At 43.9% G+C, this 23,162-nt stretch overlaps 1 protein-coding gene across 1 annotated transcript in view; it reads left to right on the top strand.

Moving 5' to 3' along the window:
* Positions 1 to 23,162, top strand: part of LOC137438726 (uncharacterized) — a 230,457-nt gene that overhangs the window by 107,161 nt on the left and 100,134 nt on the right. Inside the window, exons 16-19 of the mRNA XM_068134015.2 lie at positions 367 to 411; positions 3,503 to 3,556; positions 3,691 to 3,744; positions 14,161 to 14,214. Of these exons, the coding sequence (XP_067990116.2) occupies positions 367 to 411; positions 3,503 to 3,556; positions 3,691 to 3,744; positions 14,161 to 14,214 (207 nt within the window). The remainder of the gene's footprint in view (positions 1 to 366; positions 412 to 3,502; positions 3,557 to 3,690; positions 3,745 to 14,160; positions 14,215 to 23,162) is intronic.

Genomic DNA, 23,162 nt, shown 5'->3' with positions numbered 1-23,162 from the left:
CTTACGGAGTCCTTCGCTAAGAGCAGACAAGCTATGGCCAGACTATTGCCCTAACCAGCAATCAGTGGCACAGTTGTGCCCTCAACCAATGATGTTACCCCACAGCCATGTGCTGCACACAAATGAGGAAGAAAAAACAGTCTGCTATTGGGGCAAAGCCTCAATATTCCTTGTATAGTTGATTTCCCTAACAAATAATTTCCCCTAAATAATATATCAATTAATATTATATTGAAAATCAGCCACTTAATTATGATCACATCTTTATTACTATTGACACTATTAACACAGGGCTGATGAGCATGCATGGCTCATGTATGGTGACAGCATACATTTTGGGACCTGATTATGAATCATCTGTTGCAGGGTCGGCCAGGAAGTCCAGGAGAAGCAGGACTGAAAGGTGATAAGGTGATCTAAGGCCTCATATGCATCACCTTTTTTGTCTCCCTTCTCCTTGTTCTACATTTTAAAACCCCACGTTTACTTGTCTAAGTACCTTTAAGTATCTGAAGACCTTTCCATCATACATTGTCTTTTTATGTATTGCATGACTTGTGACAGTAATGAAGTCTTGACATCAGGTTTCGCAGATTCATTTTGACCTTTTGTGACAACTGTCATTGTCAGGGCCCAAATGTTATCATGGTTGCAAACTTGGTGGGTTCAAACAGGCAATTACTCAGATTGAAATGTTTTGTGTTTTGTTTGATTTTCCATGGAGTAAGAATAAAGATGTTCTTTATTCAAAAGGCAGTTTGCAAAGTGAAAAGTTCATGAGCTACGCCACCAAAGGTGGATGGAGGTTGTGTTTCACCCATGTCTGTTTGTCTGTCTTTGAGCTCGATGTCTCAAAACGTTGTGGACAGGTTCGGACAAAACTTGGTGAGTTGTGAAGGTGACAAGAACAAACCGATTAGATTTTGGTTCAGATCCAGATGCAGATCTGACCTATCAGTGGGATACAAAACGTAAACTGTTCAGTCGGGCGTATGTACAGTCAATTCAGAAAGTATTCAGACCCCTTCACTTTTTTCACATTTTGTTATGTTGCAGCCTTTTGCTGAAATCGTTTATATTCATTTTTTCCCTCATCAATCTACACTCAATACCCCATAATGACAAAGAAAAAACAGGATTTTAGAAAGTTTTGCAAATTTATTAAAAAGAAAAAAATTTTAAATATCACATTGACATAAGTATTCAGACCCTTTGCTATGACACTTGAAATTTAGCTCAGGTACCTCCCATTTCTCTTGATCATCTTTGAGATGTTTCTACACCTTCATTGGAGTCCACCTGTGGTAAATTCAATTGATTGGACATGATTTGGAAAGGCACACACCTGTCTATATAAGGTCTCACAGCTGACAATGCATATCAGAGCAAAAACCAAGCCATGAGGTCGAAGGAACTGCCCGCAGAGCTCAGAGACAGGATTGCGTCGAGGCACAGATCTGGGGAAGCCTACAAAAAAATTCTCTGCTGCATCGAAGGTTCCCAAGAGCCCAGTGGCCTCCATAATTCTTAAATGGAAGAAGTTTGGAACAACCAGGACTCTTCCTAGAGCTGGCCGCCCGGCCAAACTGAGCAATCGGGGGAGAAGGGCCTTGATAAGAGAAGTGACCAATAACCTGATGGTCACTCTATCTGAGCTCCAGAGATCCTGTGTGCAGATGGGAGAAACTTCCAGAAGGACAACCATCACTGCAACACTCCACCAATCTGGGCTTTATGGCAGAGTGGCCAGACAGAAGCCTCTCCTCAGTGAAAGACACATGAAAGCCCACTTGGAGTTTGCAAAAAAAGCACCTAAAGGACTCTCAGACTGTGAGAAACAAGATTCTGTGGTCTGATGAAACCAAGATTTAACTGTTTGGCTCCACCGAATTTACTCCAAATATTGGTGGATTGGTGTTGCCTGCAAAAGCCTGGTGTTGGTTTAGCGGTTTGGGTGCCGGCTTGGGATCCTAGGATCCTGGGTTCGAATCCCGGTCGATCGCTGAATTAACGCCAAGGGGGTTGACTCAGCCTGTCATCCTTCCGAGGTCGGTAAATTGAGAACCAGCTTGCTGGGATGAATGATCCCGGTGTGTACCCCGATTTAGAATAGGTACACCGTATCCCTGCGCATCGTAAGAGCGTGACCAAGGGTTGGCGTCAGGAAGGGCACCTGGCCATAAAAGCATTGCCTCAAACAGGGAACCATGATTGTCATGGGGCCCGCAAGGCTAACCCCCGCTCTAGCAGGGAAAATGGCCTTAAAACGATCATTCATTCATTAATTTCATTCATTGGTGGACTCTAATCAAGGTGTAGAAATATCTCAAAGATGATCAAGAGAAATGTGAGGCACCTGAGCTAAATTTCAAGTGTCATAGCAAAGGGTATGAATACTTATGTCAATGTGATATTTTTAATTTTTTTTCTTTTTAATAAATTTGCAAAACTTTCTAAAATCCTGTTTTCTCTTTGTCATTATGGGGTATTGAGTGTAGATTGATGAGGGAAAAAATGAATATAAACGATTTCAGCATAAGGCTGCAACATAACAAAATGTGAAAAAAGTGAAGGGGTCTGAATACTTTCTGAATGCACTGTATGTGCTCGACTCAGTGCCGTTCTAGTTACCGACACCACCGAAGGTGGATGGAGGTTATGTTTTCACCCCTGTCTGTTTGTTTTTCTGTTCGTCTGTGAACAAGATATCTCAAAAAGTTGTGGTCGGATTCGGACGAAATTTGGCAAAGTGTATGTGACAGTGGATGTAGTGTATGTGACATGGACTAAATGATTAGATTTTGGTAAAGATCCAGATCAGGATCCGGCCAGTAGAATTTTTTAAGTGATTCTTCACCATCGGTTGATAGGGCCAAAACTGACATATAGCAGGATATCTCAAAAAGTTATGGACGAAACTTGATGGACAGGTTGTGTGTGTGACAAGGACCAATTGATTCGATTTTGGTGAAAATGTGAATTTGGATTCGGATACGAGAATTATTTAATTTTTAAATGATTCTTCACCCATTGAGAGATTTGGCGAAAAGCGATATATAACATGATATTAAAAAAAGTTATGGACGAGTTATGACTAACCTTGGTGGACGAGTTGGTGAGGTGACAAGAACAAGCCGATTAGATTTGGGTTCAGGTCCGAATCCAGATCCGGCCTATCAGTGAATACAAAACATAAACTGTTCAGCCTGGCGGAGGTATACGCTCTACCGAGTGCCATTCTAGTGCAATATGTATTTAACATATCCCTTAATTACTTAATCGTCTTTCACTTTTTTTCTCAAAAATCCTTTTCCTTATTTCTCACACTGCTCATCGAGGTTAGCAAGTTGTTTGCGGTGACGTCACAAAAAATGTTTTCAATGGGAACACGATCTGCATGTAACCTTGCTTTTACACAAACTTATCAACTTCGCATTCGTGTGGGATTTACAAATCTGTCCTGTTTGGAGGTTGTTGCTTTGCCGTGTGCTCTTTACAATAGGGCTTGGAAGGTCTTCCTGGTTTTCCTGGAAATGCTGGCTTTGATGGAGACAAGGTGAGATTTTTTTTATGCCAACGACCTGTTCATCCCACCCTCTTACTCGGCCGAAAGGTCTTTGTGTGATTGTTTATAAATAGCAGTTGGTGTCGAGTTTTTGTGCATTAATAGAGGGTGATGGCGTTTTTCAGGGCACTCTAGGACCACCAGGGTTGCCAGGACTCAGGAGGAGACCAGGTCCACCCGTAAGTCGCACATCAAACCATCGACCACATTAAACACGTCAGTTTGTGTGTTTGTACAGATGTCTGTCCCCCTTCATAAGGGTAGGTTTTAAAGGCCAATATTTTAACACAAATGTGTGTTCACTACGGTCTATTTTTGAGGATAAAACAAACTCGAAAAACATTTTCCATAAAAGAGCCTCGCTTAAAGAAAATTATATCTCTTCTATTGGAAATGTAGACGGTGGCTTGAAAACCGAGCCTCAAGGGCAGTGTACAGAAGCGTTTTTTTTAAATAATAATAAATACAAGGCACAGGGAAGTGAAATTCGCTGCATGTGATGTGCAAAGCAGGCAGAGTAAAACGAGTGTTCATTTACATCCATAGGATGTCTAATAAATATAAAAGATATAAGCATATCTGACACGTGGCCGAGGCTTCAGACTTTGGCACGCTCACGACGCTGCACCGTCCAATAAACTGTTCCAACCCGTCATTTTAATGGGCTTTTTACTAGTATATGTAAATATATATATATATATATATATATATATATATATATATATATATATATATATATATATATATATATATATATACATATATATATATATATATATATGTATAATAAAAGGCAGTGTCTGTCCGCCCGTCTGTCTCCTCCATAACTCCAAAACCATGAAACCAAGCGGCCCCAAACTTTGCATGCATACACTTGGACCTCCAACAGATTGCAAGGATGAAAACTGGGTGTTTGGGTGTGATATAACGTTCTTTTTGAAGATGATTAACGAGGTGCTCATAAGAAAAAACCAGATGTGGTGGCTTACCAATACGGCGGCCTGCCATCTTGGTCAGCCCACTGTACCTCGCTGGGTTCTTAAGCATCCATTTTGTTTCTGCCTACTCAAACGTGCCTTGCCTTGGAAACATGATCGATTATTATCAATTCTTTAATTGAAGCATATCATCAAAAGTTTATTCGGATATGAGGATTGGATGCTGTAGACTAAATAATGTCCATATCTGGAGTGAAATCTGACATTTTATCATATCTTGCGATTTTATAACGAAGTGTATATATGCATTTATATAAGTGAGGCTGTGATTCTTATTCTGGTGTTAGTTTTTTTATTATTTAATTTTGTCAGGTAAAACGCACCTCGCTATACGAGATCGGTGCCGGTGATAGATATACGCATCTCGCGATACGAGATCGGTGATAGATATACGCGTCTCGCTGTACGAGATGGTGCCATTGTCGTGTTACTGTGTGTGTGTCTGTTACTGTGTGTGTGCATGCTACTGTGTGTGTGTGTGTGTGTGTGTGTGTGTGTGTGTGTGTGTGTGTGTGTGTGTGTGTGTGCGTGCGTGCGCATTACTGTGCCTGTGTGTGTTACTGTGTGTGTGTGTGTGTGTGTGTGTGTGTGTGTGTTACTATGTGCGTATGTGTTGCTGTGTGTGTGTGTGTGTGTTACTGTGTGCGTGTGTGTTACTATGTGCGTGTGTGTTACTGTGTGTGTGTGTGTGTGTGTGTGTGTGTGTGTGTGTGTGTGTGTGTGTGTGTGTGCGTGTTACTGTGCTTTAAAGCAAAATGCCATCGTGTGCTGCCGACAGGTGCACAAATCATGACGAACGAGGACAAACAAAGGTATGAGTGACTTTCCATCGGTTGGGCTTCAAACACTGTTACTGTGTGTGCTACTGTGTGTGTGTGTGTGTGTGTGTGTGTGTGTGTGTGTGTGTGTGTGTGTGTGTGTGTGCGCGTGCGCATTACTGTGCCTGTGTGTGTTACTGTGTGTGTGTGTGTGTGTTACTATGTGCGTATGTGTTGCTGTGTGTGTGTGTGTTACTGTGTGCATGTGTGTTACTATGTGCGTATGTGTTACTGTGTGTGTGTGTGTGTGTGTGTGTGTGTGTGTTACTATGTGCGTGTGTGTTACTATGTGCGTGTGTGTTACTATGTGCTTGTGTGTGTTACTGAAACTGAACGAAACTGTCAGCTGAAGGAGCAAAATAATGTCTTACACAAATGGTTTATTAAAATGCAGAACCATAGCCTGGTACTTCGTAAGCAGTTTGTGATTGCAACTTCCATGGGATAGGGTGTCACTGCACTGCATCAGAGTCCACTGTACCTGCGATATATTTTTTATATTCCCTCTCGAATCTAGATGATGGACACAGATTGTGTGTATCATATTCCCGTCAGGAAGCGATTCATTGTTACCCAGCAACGCCGGGTACTTTTGCTCGTATATATGTATATGTATATATACAGTCACGTGAAAAAGTATGTACACCCCATGTAAAGTTTTGACTTTTTCAACATATTTCAACATACAGCTATTTGATCCTCATTTCAACAATATTGATAGATAAAGGTGATATAATACAACAAATATCATGAAACATTTACATTTTGTACTCCATTGTATAATTTAAATAAACATAAATGTAAATTTCGCATGTGGAAAAAGTAAGTACACCCCGACATTTATCACTACTTCAAATACCTAAAATTAGAATCAGGTACAGCAGCTCAGGTGCAAATGATTAGAACATCGTTAGAGAGGATCTTGGAGGAACCTGTCTTATTTAAACCTCCGACATTTAGTTTGGTTTGCTCTTTGTTGTTGAAGTGTGTGGCGTCACCATGCCTAGATCAAAAGAGCTCTCTGAGGCCTTCAGAAAGAAGGTCATAGATGCCTACGAGTCTGGGAAGGGATTTAAAAAGATCTCCAAACAATTTGAAATCAATCATTCGACTGTCCAGAGGATCATCTACAAGTGGAGAAGATTCCAAACAACTGCCAACTTGTTCAGGCCAGGCCGCCCCAGCAAGTTCAGCCTGAGAGCAGACCGCAAGATGCTGAAAGAAGTCTCTAAGAACCCCAGAATGTCATCACAGGACCTACCGGTAGCTCTTGCCACTGTTGATGTCAAAGTGCACGAGTCTACCATTAGAAAGAGGCTGCACAAATTTGATATACATGGGAGGTGTGCCAGGAGGAAACCTTTGCTGTCCAGAAAGAACATCAGGGCAAGTCTAAAGTTTTCCAAGGAACACCTAGGCAAAGACCAGCACTTCTGGAATAATGTGCTCTGGACAGATGAGTCAACGGTGGAGCTATTTGGCCACAGTACCAGAGAACATGTTTGGTGAAAACCAAAAACAGCATTTGACCACAAGAATCTGATACCAACTGTAAAGCATGGTGGTGGAAATATTATGGTTTGGGGCAGCTTTGCTGCATCAGGGCCTGGGTAGCTCACCATCATAGAATCCACTATTAATTCTTCATTGTACCATAGGGTGCTTGAGGATAATGTGAGGCCATCTGTCAGAAAGTTGAAGTTCAACCGAAGGAGGACCTTGCAACATGACAATGACCCTAAACATACCAGTAAATCCACCAAGGAATGGCTAAAAGAAAGAAATGGAGGGTTCTGGAATGGCCAAGTCAAAGTCCGGATCTAAATCCCATCGATATGTTGTGGGGGGGATTTGAAACGAGCTGTGCATGCAAGAAACCCCTCAAACATCGCACAGCTGAAAATTCTGCTTGGAGGAGTGGGCAAAAATTTCTCCCAGTCGATGTCAGAGACTGGTAGACAGTTATAAGAAACGCCTACTTGAGGTTGTTTCTGTCAAAGGGGGCAATACCACCTATTAGAGCCAAGGGTGTACTTACTTTTTCCACATGCGAAATTTGCATTTATGTTTGTTTAAATTATACAATGGACTCCAAAATGTAAATGTTTCATGATATTTGTTATATTATATCACCTTTATCTATCAATATTGTTGAAATAAAGATCAAATAGCTGTATGTTGAAATATGTTGAAAAAGTCAAAACTTTACATGGGGTGTACTTACTTTTTCACGTGACTGTACATATATATATATATATATATATATATATATATATATATATATATATATATATATGCACCAGTTTTATTTATGCCAGTAGGAAGTTTATCTTAACATTCAAATAAATTGCTCCATGATTGTATTACCAATATCAATTCTGATTATTTTTCCTTGTTCTACGTGAACTTGTGGTTCACTCGTTAAATTTGGTGCAATAACAACTGAAAACTTTACTTTCTATTCTACATTTATTTTGTCACATGACGTGTTCTTGGACGAGAAGAAAGAATGAGATGAGATTTCCGAAAATATTCGGGACAATTTTTATCTATTTATTATCTACTATAAATGGATGAGGTGTGTGTGTTGTGTTGTGTTGTGTTGTGGTGTGTGTCATATGAGTCACCGAGGACCCAAAAGACCCAGATGACCCAAAAGTCCTTAATGACCCAAAAAGTCCTCGATGACCCAAAAGCCCCCGAGCACCCAAAAGACCCAGATGACCCAAAAGTCGCTAGTGACCCAAAAGTCCCCGACGACCTAAAAAAGACCCAGAGGACCCAAAAGACCCTCCTGAGTCGGGCAGGCAGGTATGCTACAAGCCCATGTGAAGACCAATAAAAGTTTGGTGTATTTAAATGCGGTGTCATTTTCTTCTCCCTATAGCCCCCACTCCAATCACCTCCCAACCACTCCATACTCCAAATGCTCAATACCTCACTCTGTCCCTTCCATCCCCTTAATCTCATCTTACTTCCCTTCTTTTCTCTCTCCAACCATACTCCACTCCCCTCCTTTCTCTCCCCTCTCATCCTTTCTTTTCCTCATTTTCTCAGTTTTTTTCTCAATTTATCCCCCTATTCCCCAATGCATGTGTAATTTTAAAAAACAATTACACATGCATTGGGGGACTTGAATGTGACAAAATACTCGTAAATACACAAAACGAGTATGAAACAAACTCGAAATATAGGGCAAATCTACATGTTATGTGTGCAAAAGTCGCAATTTTTTATGTTGTTGCAAAAGTTTCAAAAGTTGTTGTTGCTGTTGTTGTTTTTTGTCCATCCTGTACTCCAACTTTCCCACTCTCCATTTCTCCTTTATCTTCCTCCTTTTACTCCTTTTCTAAGTTTTATCTTTCTCAATTAGAATCCTAATTGCCCCCTGCATATGCATGTGTATGAGGTCCCTTTATCAAATAGTCATGCAAGCCTCTAATTAAACACATGATATACACATGTAATACTTTTATATTATAATGCAAACAGTCACAGATTTGAGCAAATATTACAATTCACGAGCTTACAGCCGGTCACTCTTTGTTTAATAATATATTTTTCTATTCCGGTGATCCGTTGTTGGTGGTGTTGGTGGTGTTGGTGTTGGGCTAGCGGCTAGGGTGCCGGCTTAGGATTCTAGGATCCTGGGTTCGAATCCCGGTCGATCGCTGAATTAACGCCAGGGGGGTTGACTCAGCCTGTCATCCTTCCGAGGTCGGCTAATTGAGTACCAGTTCACTGGTAATTCCCTGTTTGTCGTTAAAGGCGGCAAAAAGGGTTGGCGTCAGGAAGGGCATCCGGCCGTAAAACATTGCTTCAAAAAGGGGACGAAAAAACAACAACCACGGTTCCCGAAAAAGGCCAACCCCCGCTTGCGGGGAAAAATGGCCTCTAAAGGTGTTTTTTTTTTAATTTTATTCCGGTGATCCAAAGGGAAGTTAATATTCCGAATGTGATCCAGCACACTAACAGAAGTGGCTTTTATTGGACCTTTGCATTGTCCAAACAAAACATATGTATCTCCTGTACCAGAGTGCTTTAATTAATTCTTGAAAAGTTTCCAGGGGGTAAAGATCTAGCGTGAATTGTGTTATGCTGTTGGTTCGAGTGTTTAAGAGCATTTCCACGAGGGATCATCTAATTTTTGGGACTGTCCTTTGATTAGGCAGCTGGATGTCTTTCTTTGTTGATTGTTCCTCCAGAAAGTATCACTTCCGAGTCGTGCAAATACTGCAACAAATCAGCCATTGAGAGCTTTGAAAGAAAATAACTCTTGCCAGAAACCACTCTGAAGAGCTTCCCTGAAGATAAACACTGAGTAGCATCAGGAAGCAACACGAAGGAGCTTGGCACCAGGGAAAATCTTAAAGAGAAATAAGTGCAGTTTTGAGCCAGGCGTGGTGAACCGACAGATAAAGCTGCTGCTTATGTCAGAGGCGAATAATTAAATATTTGCAAACAAATTAATTCCCATGTAAGACGTAATTTGGGTGGAGTTTTTTTTGTATACTAAGTCGAGGCTCTTGCAAGAGCTAATACAGAACATATAACGAGAAGGACACTCGGTAGAGCGCATACCTCCACCAGGCTGAACAGTTTATGTTTTGTATCCCACTGATAGGCCATTTCTGGATTCGGACCTGAACCAAAATCGAATCTGCTTGTTCTTGTCACCTAACCAACTCATCAACCAAGTTTAGTCATAACTCGTCCATAACATTTTTAAATTTCATGTTACTAGTGGGGTCACCCGTGGGAATCCCACGGGCATGGAGGTGTATCGTTGCGATCGGTGCAGCCGTTTTTGTGGTACCCGGGACAATAACGTTATGCGGGAGTCCAAACCTGAAAATGCTGGAGACCAAAGCTGAAATTGGAAAAACAATATGGCCCATTTTACTCCAGGGGGTCCCAGGATAAACCCACCCAAAATTTCGTTGCGATCGGTTCAGCCGTTTTTGCGGTACCTGGGAACGGACGGACGGACAGACAGACGGACGGACATTTGGTGAATTATTGTAAGATATATCGCTTTTCACCCGATCTCTCGATGGTGAAGAATCACTTGAAAATTATGTAATTCGCGTATCCAAATCCATATTCAGATCTTCACTGAAATTGTATTGATTAGTCCTTGTAACATATCCAACCGCTCTACCAAGTTTTGTCCAAATCCGTCCATAACTTTTTGAGATATGGTGCGATGTATCAGTTTTAGCCCCATCACTCAATGGTGAAGAATAACTTGAAAATTAAATAATTATCGTATCCAAATCCATAATCAGATCTTCACCAAAATCGAATCGATTAGTCCTTGTCACATACACTACCTCTCTGCCAAATTTCGTACTAAGCCGTCCACAACTTTTTGAGATATTTTATTCACAGACAGACAGACAAACAGACAGACAAGGGTGAAAACATAACCTCCATCCACCTTCGGTGGCCAAGGTAATAAAGGGAGCAGGAGACAAGAGGGGGAGAGAGAGGGAAGCACAACAACATTAGAGAACAGGGACATCGGGAGATCTGTGGAAGGGAGAGGGCTGGGGCGGGGTACACGGGATAAACGAGATGGAAAGAAAAGGGACTACAAGGACTTTCAGGAAAGAAAACGGAATTTGAAAATGGTGGATTTGGGGTGAATTAATGGGGGTAGAAAAGATCAAGGTTTTTGATGGGGGAAGATAAGAAAGGTGGTGACCAGCTGTTTAAAGACCTGGAGGGAGGAGTGGGATTTAAGAGAGTGAAGGAGTTTGTTCGAGAGAGGCGGGAGAAAAGAGGAATGAAAGAGTGAAGGTGAGCAGAGAGTCTTGATTTTGGTGGTTTCACCAGAAGAAGGTTGCTGGCAGATCTTGTGCGACCTGAAGGAAAATTTGGGGGGGGGGGTGGGGGGGGAGCAGAACACAGACAGAGCAGGGGGAGCTCGGCCGGAGAGGAGTCGGTAGAAGACAGAAAGACCACCAACCTGCCTGCGGTGAGAGAGTGAAAGGCCCTCAGCATCAGCTTCATCGCAGGAGATATCAATGATTCTGAAATCCTTGGTTTCTCCAGCGTGAAGCCGAGCTAGGTGTGAGGCAGGTGCACCAGCCCAGAGGGGAGAACAGTACTCAGTTTTCAGAACATGGAAGCATGTTACTAAATAACTTCTCTGACCATGTTACTGTTCAGGAAATGTTTTTTCTCTTGTGTTGAGATCTTTTTTAAGAGAAGAGATTATTGGAGCAAAGTGTTGAGATTTTTTTCATCACTATTAGGTAGCTGAGGATAGTAAATGCTTTTCCGACAGTGAAACGTTGTACATTGAACATGGTGTAACTTGATATGTGGAAATTGAATCTTTGACTTGCCTTCAGAGCTTTGCGTGTTTGAATGTGGTGAAGACTTGACAATCTGTTCAATGTTTGTACAAGAATTGCTCCTTTTAGTTAAACTAGGGCGTGCCCGTACGTGGGTGCAAAAAAAACATGCGTGCAAACAACAACAACAAAAAAAAACTTTGAAACCACGTGGCAATAACGACCACAGAACCCCCCCCTCTATTTACATGAAATGGTTTGGTCCATTCGCAAAGCCAAAGCGAACGGCTTGCGAGTACGGTAGAACCCCCCCCCCCCCCCTCTATTTACATGAAATGGTTTGGTCCATTCGCAAAGCCAAAGCGAACGGTTGGTAAATAAATCGCCATAGCTCGGTAACTACTTCTCCGATTAATATGAAACCTTGAAAAGGCACATCCTCAGGTCCCCAGCAATATACCTGGCAAGTTTCAAGTATATCGGACCCGTGGTTGTCGAGAAACAGCGGTCACAGACAAACAAACACACAGACACACACACACACAGAGATTACTGGAATTATAGATAGACTAGGGCGTGCCCGTACGTGGGTGCAAAAAAACATGCGTGCAAACAACAACAACAAAAAAAAACTTTGAAACCACGTGGCAGTAACGACCACAGAACCCCCCCCCCCCTCTATTTACATGAAATGGTTTGGTCCATTCGCAAAGCCAAAGCGAACGGCTTGCGAGTACGGTAGAACCCACCCCCCCTCTATTTACATGAAATGGTTTGGTCCATTCGCAAAGCCAAAGCGAACGGCTTGCGAGTACGGTGACCATACCTTGGGAACCACTTGTCCGATTAATTTCAAACCTTGAAAAGGCACATCCTCGGGTCCCCAGCAATATACCTGGCAAGTTTCAAGTATATCGGACCCGTGGTTGTCGAGAAACAGCGGTCACAGACAAACACACAGACACACACACATACAGAGATTACTGGAATTATAGATAGATAATGAGAATTATTCACTTTCTTATGTCTTCGACAAGGTCAACAAGCTTCCATAATGACATCTATGACTATAGTTATAACGATTTCCAAATCGTGGTTTGGGAATGTTTTATTTGTTTATAAGGTCGAAGCCCATATAGGAACTAGAACGGGCACTCGGTAGAGCGCATACCTTCGCCGCAGCTACTGTTCTGTACTTGGCATGGGAGTGTAGGGAACAGAACAGTGAACAGTTTGGTGCTGATTTCATGCAAATCGGATAAGAATTGACCGAGTTATGACAAAAAACGCACATTTTGCAAGGTCGTGACCCCCCTGACCTTTGACCCCCAACCGCTAACAAGGGTAATGTCTTCACTGGGTCATGTCGTATATCACAAGATCGGGCATTGAATTCTGAACATTTTGGCATTAGTTGCATGCCAATTGGATAAAAATTGACCGCGCTATGGTAAAAATACGATTTTGACCTTTTCGTGACCTTGACCTTGACCTTTGACCCGATTGCTCCCAAAATCTAATCAAATGTGTCCCGTATAATAACCAATCATCCCACCAAATTTCATGCAATTCGGTTGAATACTTTTTGAGTTATGCGAATAACATACACACACACACACACACAGACATACAAATAAATACACAGCGATCAAAACATAACCTTCCGCTTTTGCGAAGGTAATGAGGTAGCAAGGGGTATGAGGCAACACATTGGCAGAGGGACAACAAGAGGATGGATGGACAGGAAGAGAAGAGAGAATAGACTTGAGGGAAGAGAACATGGTGACTTGCAAGTTAATGAGGAAAGAAAAGATCATGGGTAAGGATGGAGGATGACTTGACATTCTGGTGCACTTCCAACCTGAAGGCCTGGGAGGAAGAGTGGGATTGAAAAGACTGAGGAAGGAGATATACCGCAAATGATTGAAGAGGATTAAAGGAGTGGAGGTGAGCACTAAGCAAGGCTTGTTCCGAGCAGTTGATTATGTTTCCTAAGCAACTGATATAATCTATTATGAAACTCTCTATCAAACAGATATGGAGGCCACAATGTCAACAAGCACTTGTGGAATTTAAATGGGAAAAAGGACGAATTGTTTGCCTCGTCTTAACGAAAGACACCACGAAAGACACAAATCTTTAACATTCACCAACAACCAGCACTGGCAGATGTGTTTTCCTGCTCACCTTCCTCCCGATGGACACGTTGATGTCTGGCCCTGCATGCGGAACACCAGGGTGACATTTTATAGCAGGATTGACATTTGAACCCAAACTCAGAAGTGAGTAATGATAGCTCAGAGGCGAGTGCATACCGCTGAAGATATCCCAACAGTCCCAAATGAATGTCATAATTATACATTTTTAGCCATAACTGATATTGAGAGCTGGTTCATGTGTGACTGGTTGATGTGTTTTTAATTATTTCAATATTTCTCACTTTTCAAAATCTTCACTGTGCCTGTGCCTTTTAACAGGGCAAGACTGGGGAAAAGGGGCCTGTTGGTCCCTCTGGCCCATCTGGTCCCGAGGTAGGTGCATTCCCATTTGCTAAGTTGTTTTTTGTATGCAGCCCATTGCTGCTGGTTGGTTGCATCATTGCTGGAAGTGTGGCTGTGCCGCTGATGCAGTGCAACTAAGTTTGTAGGTTTGTGGCATTCTTTGCATTTTTAGAGAGGAGGTTCCATTCACACATTGGACATGAGAAGAACCACCTTTAGAGGCCATTTTTTCCCCGCAGAGCCTTTTTCGAGGACCGTGGTCCCCTTTTTGAAGCAATGTTTTATGGCCGGATGCCCTTCCTGCCGCCAACCCTGTTAGTCGCCTCTTGCAACACACAGGGAATTACCAGTGAACTGGTACTCAATTTGCCGACCTCAGAAGGATGACAGGCTGAGTCAGCCCCCCTGGCGTTAATTCAGCGATCGACCGGGATTCGAACCCAGGATCCCAGGATCCCAAGCCGGCACCCAACCGCTAAGCCAACACCAGGCTTAACCAACACCAGGCTCACATTGTACATACATGAGAAAAGATGTAATTTTAAAAGAGCCGGGTTTTTTTGGTTTTTTCCCCTGGAACTTCCAAAAAGGCATTCAATTTGCTGTCTCAAAATATGGTATCCCACATAGTAAGCACTGAAACAATCACATGGGTCTAATGTGCATGATTTTGCCAATTAATACAGCATGTTCTTACTATTGCAGGGTTCTCTCCAATAAATTTGCCAAATGGGGTGCTCCTTGCCCATAATATCCTGCTGGTCTCCCAGGACCCCCTCCAATTACTACCTCTACTTCAAATAATCAAAGCATGTTGATGAAAGATTCAATATGGTACAGAATGTAATGTTTTATGTCAATCCAGCAACAAAAACTCACAAGCTTCCCTTCCAAATTGTATGATGCGACTGTGACAGTGATGGACAATGATGGTGTTTAAACTCAAAACAATAATACACTAGAACGCCACTCAGTAGAGCGCATACTCCCGCCGTGGGTCAAGTTGGAATAGTACGATTTCACAAAAGTTTGAGGGAGTAGTTCAGTGACAACACAAGACAAGACAACACAAGACAGACACTGCACAGATATATATATTTAGAATATATAGAAGATAATGTAAAAAAAAAACAAGGCAATTTCACTTACATTTTCGGATTCAGCGTTCAATTCTATATAAGTGAGTGTATTTTGAGGCACGTGTGACTTCAAATAAAATTGTAAGCCAGGAAAACGTTCGTTTCATTCCTTAGGGATACAACATGTAAAACTGGCCCAAACGTCAAAACAAAACTCGCTCATTTTAAGTCGTACAAGCTAATGCGACCACTCATTCTTCTGGGAAAAATCCCGTGCACGTGCTGGTCACACTTATAACTCACCTAAGTCTTTATAAGTTCATAAAATACTGACACCGCGATTGACATTCACTGAGGTATAGTCTAGTAGGAAGACTAGGTCCCCCTGCACCCCCCGGAGATATACTTCTAATCAGTGTTTCTAGATTGGAAACAATGTGTAGAAAATGACTAGCTATGGCCCCAAGCTGAAAAAATGTCCCACATACCATTTTTATGCAAATTACTGCTGCCATTATCAAAAAAAGACTAGGTCCCCCTGCACCCCCCCGGAGATATACTTCTAACCAGTGTTTCTAGATTGGAAAAAATGTGTAGAAAATGACTAGCTATGGCCCCAAGCTGAAACAATGTCCCACATACCATTTTTATGCAAATTACTGCTGCCATTATCAAAAAAACGATTTTTGACATATCTCAGCCAATATTGCAGATAATTGAAAAATGAAGGTGTCTAGACCCATGTTTTGAAGGGCATAGATCATGATAGAACTATTCATAACATGATTACATGTGTCTATGGTATACTAGTATGCTAATTAGTGCTTTATTTACAAAATAATCACAGTTTTACGAAATAATAGACTCATATTAAGGTCCGTCTACACAGACGTTAACACAAAGTTTTATTTTTCTAAATACCCTGTGAAATTCACCGAATGCCCTGTGAAACCTGGGATTCTTCTCCAGCTTTTTCAAGGGCCCGACTTTTCCCTTCCCTTTGAAGGCACTGGTGCAGTCTTCTCCGCTGAACACATAGTACCCCAGGAGAGTGGCACAGTAGTCCTCTCCCAGGGATTCTGCCAGCTCAGAGACGTTGACAAGTTGGCGATGCTTCCCTGACCCTGTATCCAGGTACACCGTCAGCTTGATGTTGTGGGCATGGTGGAGCAGGATCAGGAGGATGTCTGTGTCCGGTGTTCTGACTACAGCGTTCTTGTATCCGATGGTAGCAGCATGATGGAGGTACAGAACCACCCTGGTATCAGTCTCTTCCTGGTTGCTGTAGATCGTGGGGAGTTCACGTACCTCGACCTGAAACACAAAAAGGCACCGCATTTCAATCACCAGTCACTGCCAGTTTCAGTATATCTCCGGGGGGTGCAGGGGGACCTAGTCTTTTTTTGATAATGGCAGCAGTAATTTGCATAAAAATGGTATGTGGGACATTTTTTCAGCTTGGGGCCATAGCTAGTCATTTTCTACACATTTTTTCCAATCTATAAACACTGATTAGAAGTATATCTCCGGGGGGTGCAGGGGGACCTAGTCTTTTTTTGATAATGGCAGCAGTAATTTGCATAAAAATGGTATGTGGGACATTTTGTCAGCTTGGGGCCATAGCTAGTCATTTTCTACACATTTTTTCCAATCTAGAAACACTGATTAGAAGTATATCTCCGGGGGGTGCAGGGGGACCTAGTCTTTTTTTGATAATGGCAGCAGTAATTTGCATAAAAATGGTATGTGGGACATTATTTCAGCTTGGGGCCATAGCTAGTCATTTTCTACACATTTTTTCCAATCTAGAAACACTGATTAGAAGTATATCTCCGGGGGGTGCAGGGGGACCTAGTCTTCCTACTAGACTAGTAAATGTTGATATCTATTCTGAGGTTAAAAAAAAAAAAAAACAGTTTTAAAGCATTATACGTATCAAACGATACATTTTATGAAACGGGGAAACCGAATACACACTTTGGTGGTTTTAAAATGACAGAATATGTCTTTATTAGAAACAAAGAACCTTGAAGACGACGCTGCTAACAAAATACACCGCTCCAACGCATAACCACGAGTTTAAACTACATTTACAACAAATATGAAAACTATTTTCATATCACAATCTATATATATAAAACACAGTTTGTGTGTGTGTGTGTGTGTGTGTGTGTAATGTTACCGATAGACTCCTAAACGGAGAGGCTTACGTGCTTGATATTTGGCATAGACATGGCCATTGAGCCTGGGACGAACATGGCCGAACTCAAAATATTTGACGATCCATATTTTTTATTCATATTTACCTCAGCGCACGGAATCAACGGAATCAGAGCAGGTGGGCGCTGATTTGCTCAGAGCGATCACGTGATGACGCTATGAACGCTATGACGCTATGAAAAAAAAAATCGCTATGACGCTATGACCGCTATGACGCTATGAAAAAAAAAATCGCTATGACGCTATGAAACGCTATGACGCTATGAACGCTATGATGCTATGAACGATATGACGCTATGAACGCTATGACGCTATGAAAAAAAAATCGCTCGCTTTGCCAAGGGGCTCGCTCCCCCCCCCGTTCCCCTCCCCTCCCCTCCCCCGCCCGGGTACTTCTGCTAGTGTTAAATATAGAATATATAGAAGATAATGTTTTTAAAAAATGAGCCCTATCTTCCAATGGTAAACAATCCTTCAAAAAATTCCTGGATCCGGAATAATATCCTGAGCTTCATCAAAAACTAATCAATTCTTCCTTATCCCAAGGGCAATCATCCCACCAACTTTCATCCAAATCCGTTTAGAACTTTTCCAGATATCTTGTTCACAAACACACGAACACACACACACGAACACGATCGAATGCATTACTCCCTGGCGGGAGTAATTAAGCAAAAAGACCTGTCAGAGAAGGAAATTGCAAATGTTGCATTGTATCAGCAAAATACTTTTACACAGATACAGGAACAGGACATTTTGATCACTGCTTGGCTAATCCAACAGGCTTTGTGCCAGCAGAAATTACCCTGAGGACTTCCGTGCAGCATTCCTTAACAGCTTGGCCTGCTCATTATGCATCCTGATTTATGGGAGATATGGTAGCAACACCTGGTGAAGAGAAATTTGTTTAGGGAACAAGGAATAGAGGGGATCGAGAGCTGGTGGAGCTGCTGGCGAGGAATCGGATGGCATAGAGAGGGTCTGGAACTGGTGGCAAGGAATGGGATGGCAATAGCTGCATGATTCGTTCTTTCAGAAACGGGACAGTCATAAAATTACTTACAGGAGTGGACAGCATGGAACGGAGTTGGATTTGTTGGTAGTGAGGAAGCAACAGTTGTGGAGGATCAAGGACAGACAGTAAGATGGTGGTGGGAGAGCATGTCGCCACCCAGCACAAGCCCATGGTGTTTGTAGTATGCATGAAGAAAAGCAAGGAGGTTAACAGAAGGGGCTGGAAGATACAAGGAGAGGATGAGGGACAGGTATGAGGAACTTACGGTAGGGGAATGATGGATGGAATGTTCCCGCTGAGACAGCTGAGGGAGAAAAGGTTGGAGGTGCAAGGTGAAATGGCATTGGATTTGTGGATCTGGAGAAGGCCTACAACATTGTCCCAAGAGTGGCGGTGAAAGTGAGATGGATGGGAGTGCCGGTAGCAGAAGTTAGGTTGGTGGAAGGGAGGTATAAGGGAATGAAGGGAAGAGTTTTGGTTGGTCCTGGGATGTCGGAGGAGTCAGCGTGAACATCGTTTTAAGGCAGGGAAGGTCTCCAGCCCACTCATGTTTATGATGGTGATGGAGCTGGTAAACAGGAGCGTATAAATGAATGGTATACTGGAGGGGATGTTGTATGCGGACGATCTGGCTGTTGTGGTGGAGAGTTAGTGGGAGATGCAGGATGTACTGAGAGAGTGAACGGAGGCATTCAGGAAGCATGCACTGAATATGAAGAGGACTGGGGTGATGTGGGTAGGGCAGCCGAGAAAATAAATATCAGGTTAGAGGGAAAAGGACATCAGATAGGGAGGTAGGTATGAGTGTCGGGGGAGGGGGTGGTGAGGGGCTCGTGACTGGGAATGGTAGATCAGAGGCAGAGGAGGATTCAGATTTTTTTTTTTTTTTTTTTTTTTTGTATACAAGATCGAGGCTCGTGAAAGAGCGAACATTAATCACACAGAAAGACAAACCGACACATAAAACATATAACATCGGGAGCGGTAGACAAGATGGGGAGAGAGGGGGAAGGACACAAACACAACATTTGAGAGCAGGGACCGAGAGACATGGAGACATCGAGAGATCTGAGAGAGGGCGAGGGCTTTGGGGGGGGGGGGCATGGGAAGGGGGCGGTGGGAGAGGTATAAAACATATGGACACTGCCAGGACTTCCAGGAAAGAAGTTGGAATTTCAAACAAGGTGGATCTGGGGTGAATTAGCGGGGGTAGAAAAGATCAAGGTTTTGGATGGGGGAAGATAAGAGATGGTGGTGAACAGCTGTTTTAAAGACCTGGAGGGAGGAGTGGGATTGAAGGGAGTGAGGGAGTTTGTTCCAGAGGCGGGAGAAAAGAGGAATGAAAGAGTGAAGGTGAGCAGAGAGCCGAGATTTCGGCAGTTTAACCATCAGAGGGTTGCTGGCAGATCTTGTGCGACCTGTAGGAATATTTGGGGGACAGAGCACAGAGAGAGCTGGGGGTGCAAGGCCGGAGAGGAGTCGGTAGAAGACAGAAAGACCACCTACCTGCCTGCGGTGAGTGAGTGAAAGGCCCTCAGAGATAGCTTCATCGCGGGAGATTCCAATAATTCTGAAAGCTTTGGTTTCAACAGCGTGAAGCCGAGCTAGGTGTGAGGCAGGAGCACCGGCCCATAGGGGAGAACAGTATTCCATTGAGCTGCGGATGAAAGCCTTGTATGTGGTGAGGAGCTCAGGTGTGCCGAGGAAGGACTTCGCACGACGGAGGATGCCCAGTCGGCGACTGGCTTTGGAGGCCAGCTTGGAAATGTGGTTTTCCCAAGAAAGATCATGGCAGATAGTGAGACCCAAAATCTTGAGCGACAGAACTTCTTGGAGAGGATTGTTGAGAAAGTAGATGGGAGGGTTGTCCAGTCGATCTTTTCGGAGAGACATAGTAAGAGTGTGAGATTTGTCAGGATTGAAAGACATGTTCCACTTGTTTGACCAGTCTGTGATTTTGTCCAGGTCTTCAGAGAGTGAGGAGGCAGCAGACTGCCGATCTGAGGGAAGAGGAATGGAGCGGCAGAGAGTGGAGTCATCAGCAAAGAGATAGAGAGGATTTTCGAGAGAGTCAGAGAGATCATTGATGAAGACCAGAAAAAGCACGGGGCCCAGAACACTGCCTTGGGGAACTCCAGCCTGAACAGGAAGAGGAGATGAGAGAAACCCATTCAGGGCCACACGTTGACGACGACTAGAGAGGAAGTCCGCCAGCCATGCGTGGAGATTTCCATGGATACCAAAGGAGGAGAGTTTGGTGAGCAGAGCGGGGTGCCAGACCGTGTCGAAGGCACGTGATATGTCGAGGGAGACAGCTCTAATTTCCTGTTTGGCATTGAGGACCTCCATCCATTGTTGAGACAGCAGAAGCAGCATGTCCAGAGTAGAGTGACCTGGTCTGAAACCAAATTGATGATCAGAGATCAAGCCATTGGAGAAGAGGAAAGATTTCATATCCGAAGCAATGATGGATTCCATGACTTTGCTGATAATTGGGAGAAGGCTGATTGGTCTGTAGTTGCTAGGATCTGTTTTTGCACCTTTTTTGTGCAAAGCGGTGATGTTGGCTGATTTCCAAGCAGATGGCAGTTGACCTTGAGCAAAAGAGAGGGTGAAGAGAACAGAGAGAGGGTGAGATAGAGCGGCAGAGCAGGATTTTAGGACCCGTGGGCTGATGCCGTCGGGTCCAGTTGCAGAATCAGAGTCGAGGGTTGACAGAAACTTTTCCACCTTGTCAGGAGGAAAGGACACGGAGTCCAGGAGCAGCAGGGTACGACTGGGTATGGTGGGTACAGAGAGGGATGGGTTTGGGACACAAGATTTAGAGGCAAACACAGAGTTGAGGCATTCAGCTTTTTCACGTGCGGAGTCAGCTGTGTAGCCGTTTGAGGTAAGGGAGGGGATGGAGGGGGAACAAACACCAGAAACGGATTTGACCAGACGCCACCAGGATTTGGAAGAGGGAGACAGATAAGAGAGTTCGGTCTTGAGAACGGAGAGATATTGTTTCCTGGCTCTCCTGAGGGTGGACACACACTTGTTTCGGGCTTTGTGAAAGGAAATGAGATTTCCTTCCGTTGGATTTGCTTTCCAGGAGACGAAGGCAAGTTGTTTCTGGGCAACAGCCTCACCACAAGATTCCGTGTACCATGGACGGGAGGAAGGGTATGACAACTGAAGACGAGATGGGATAAATCTGTGCATGAGAGAGAGCAATTTACTTTGGAAGAATTCCCAGGATGAGTTGATGTCAGAGGTGGTAGAGATGGGAGACCAGTCCAGATGATTGATGGCTGCTTGAAGACCGTGCCAGTTGGCCTGAGTGAAATGCCAGACTCGTCGATGCTGAGCAGGCTCCCTGAGGATGGTCAGAGAGATGTCCACTTTAACAAGGACATGATCAGATGATCCGATCGGAGCAGAAGAAGAGCAGCAGACATTTTCAGGGAAGTTAGTCATAACCAAGTCCAGAAGAGAAGATGTTCCGTTGACTGAGATCCGGGTCGGGAAATTGACAGATTGTGTCAGTCCCAGTGAGTCGCAGAAGTCCTTTGCTGAAGAGCCATGGCTGGTGAGAGAGGTACCCACACCCAGCCAACTGGCATGGTGACAATTGAAATCACCACATATGAGGAAGAGAGAGTTGGGATGAGTAGATAGAAGTTGGTCCATATCATCAGACAGCGAGATGTAGATGGAGTCATCACTGTTTGGTGGACGGTACAACACACATATGAACAAGAGGTGGGAGCGAAGGGGAAGCCGTAGCCAGAGGTATTCCTGGGGGTGAGGTGGAGAGAGTGCAGTGCAGGGCGAGTGAGGAAGAGAGTTTTTGATAAAGATAGCAACCCCGCCTCCAGGACGAGGCTCAGGTCTATCATACCGGAGGAGGGAGTAGCCCGGGAGAGATACTATGGAATCAGAGACATCATAAAGGAGGAAAGTTTCTGTTAAGCAGATCACGTCTGGTTTGACAGAAGCAACCTGTATGGAGAGATCAGTTAAGTTTGAACGAAGGCCCCGGATGTTTGAGGTCCATACCGTTAATGAAGAGGAAGGGGGAGCATCAGATACAGAACAGGGGGGAGGAGGGGTAGGGTAAGATGTGGAAGAGGTGGAAGAGATAGGGAGAGCTGTTGAAGGTGTGTCAGAGATTTCAGAATAGCTCGGAGAAAGGGAAGGATGGGGCGGACAAAAGGTTTGATGGTGATTGGGTGAGCCACAATGAGGTGTTATTTGAGGAGGGGGAAGAGCGAGGCAGAAGGTTGGGGGAGATGGAGGTGAGAGTTTGAAGGGGGAAGAAGCGGGGAGGACGCTTTGAGGAGGGGGAGTGAGAGGGGGGAAATTGAGAAGCAATGAGGGTGGGGAGATTTGAAGGGGAGGGGTGAGGGGGGAAGTTTGGGAGGGAAGGGACAAGGGGAGGGATTTGAAAGGGATGGGATATGGGGGAGATTTGGAGGGGAGGGGTGAGGCAGGAGTCTAGGAGGGGAGGGGCGAGGGGGCGTCTTGGCGGGGCGGGGTGAGGGGGTAGTTTAGGAGGGAGGGGGCAAGGGGGGAGATTTGAAAGGGATGGGTGATGGGGAAGATTTGGAGGGGAGGGGTGATGGGGAAGATTTGGAGGGGAGGGGTTATGGGGAAGATTTGGAGGAGAGGGGTGAGATTGG

Source organism: Myxine glutinosa, chromosome 13 (assembly GCF_964187855.1).
Source record: "Myxine glutinosa chromosome 13, kmMyxGlut1.1, whole genome shotgun sequence".
In the NCBI taxonomy this organism is placed as follows: Eukaryota; Metazoa; Chordata; class Myxini; order Myxiniformes; family Myxinidae; genus Myxine; species Myxine glutinosa.
The sequence above is the reverse complement of the archived record's forward strand: the minus strand, read 5'-3'. Positions and strand labels throughout refer to the sequence as shown.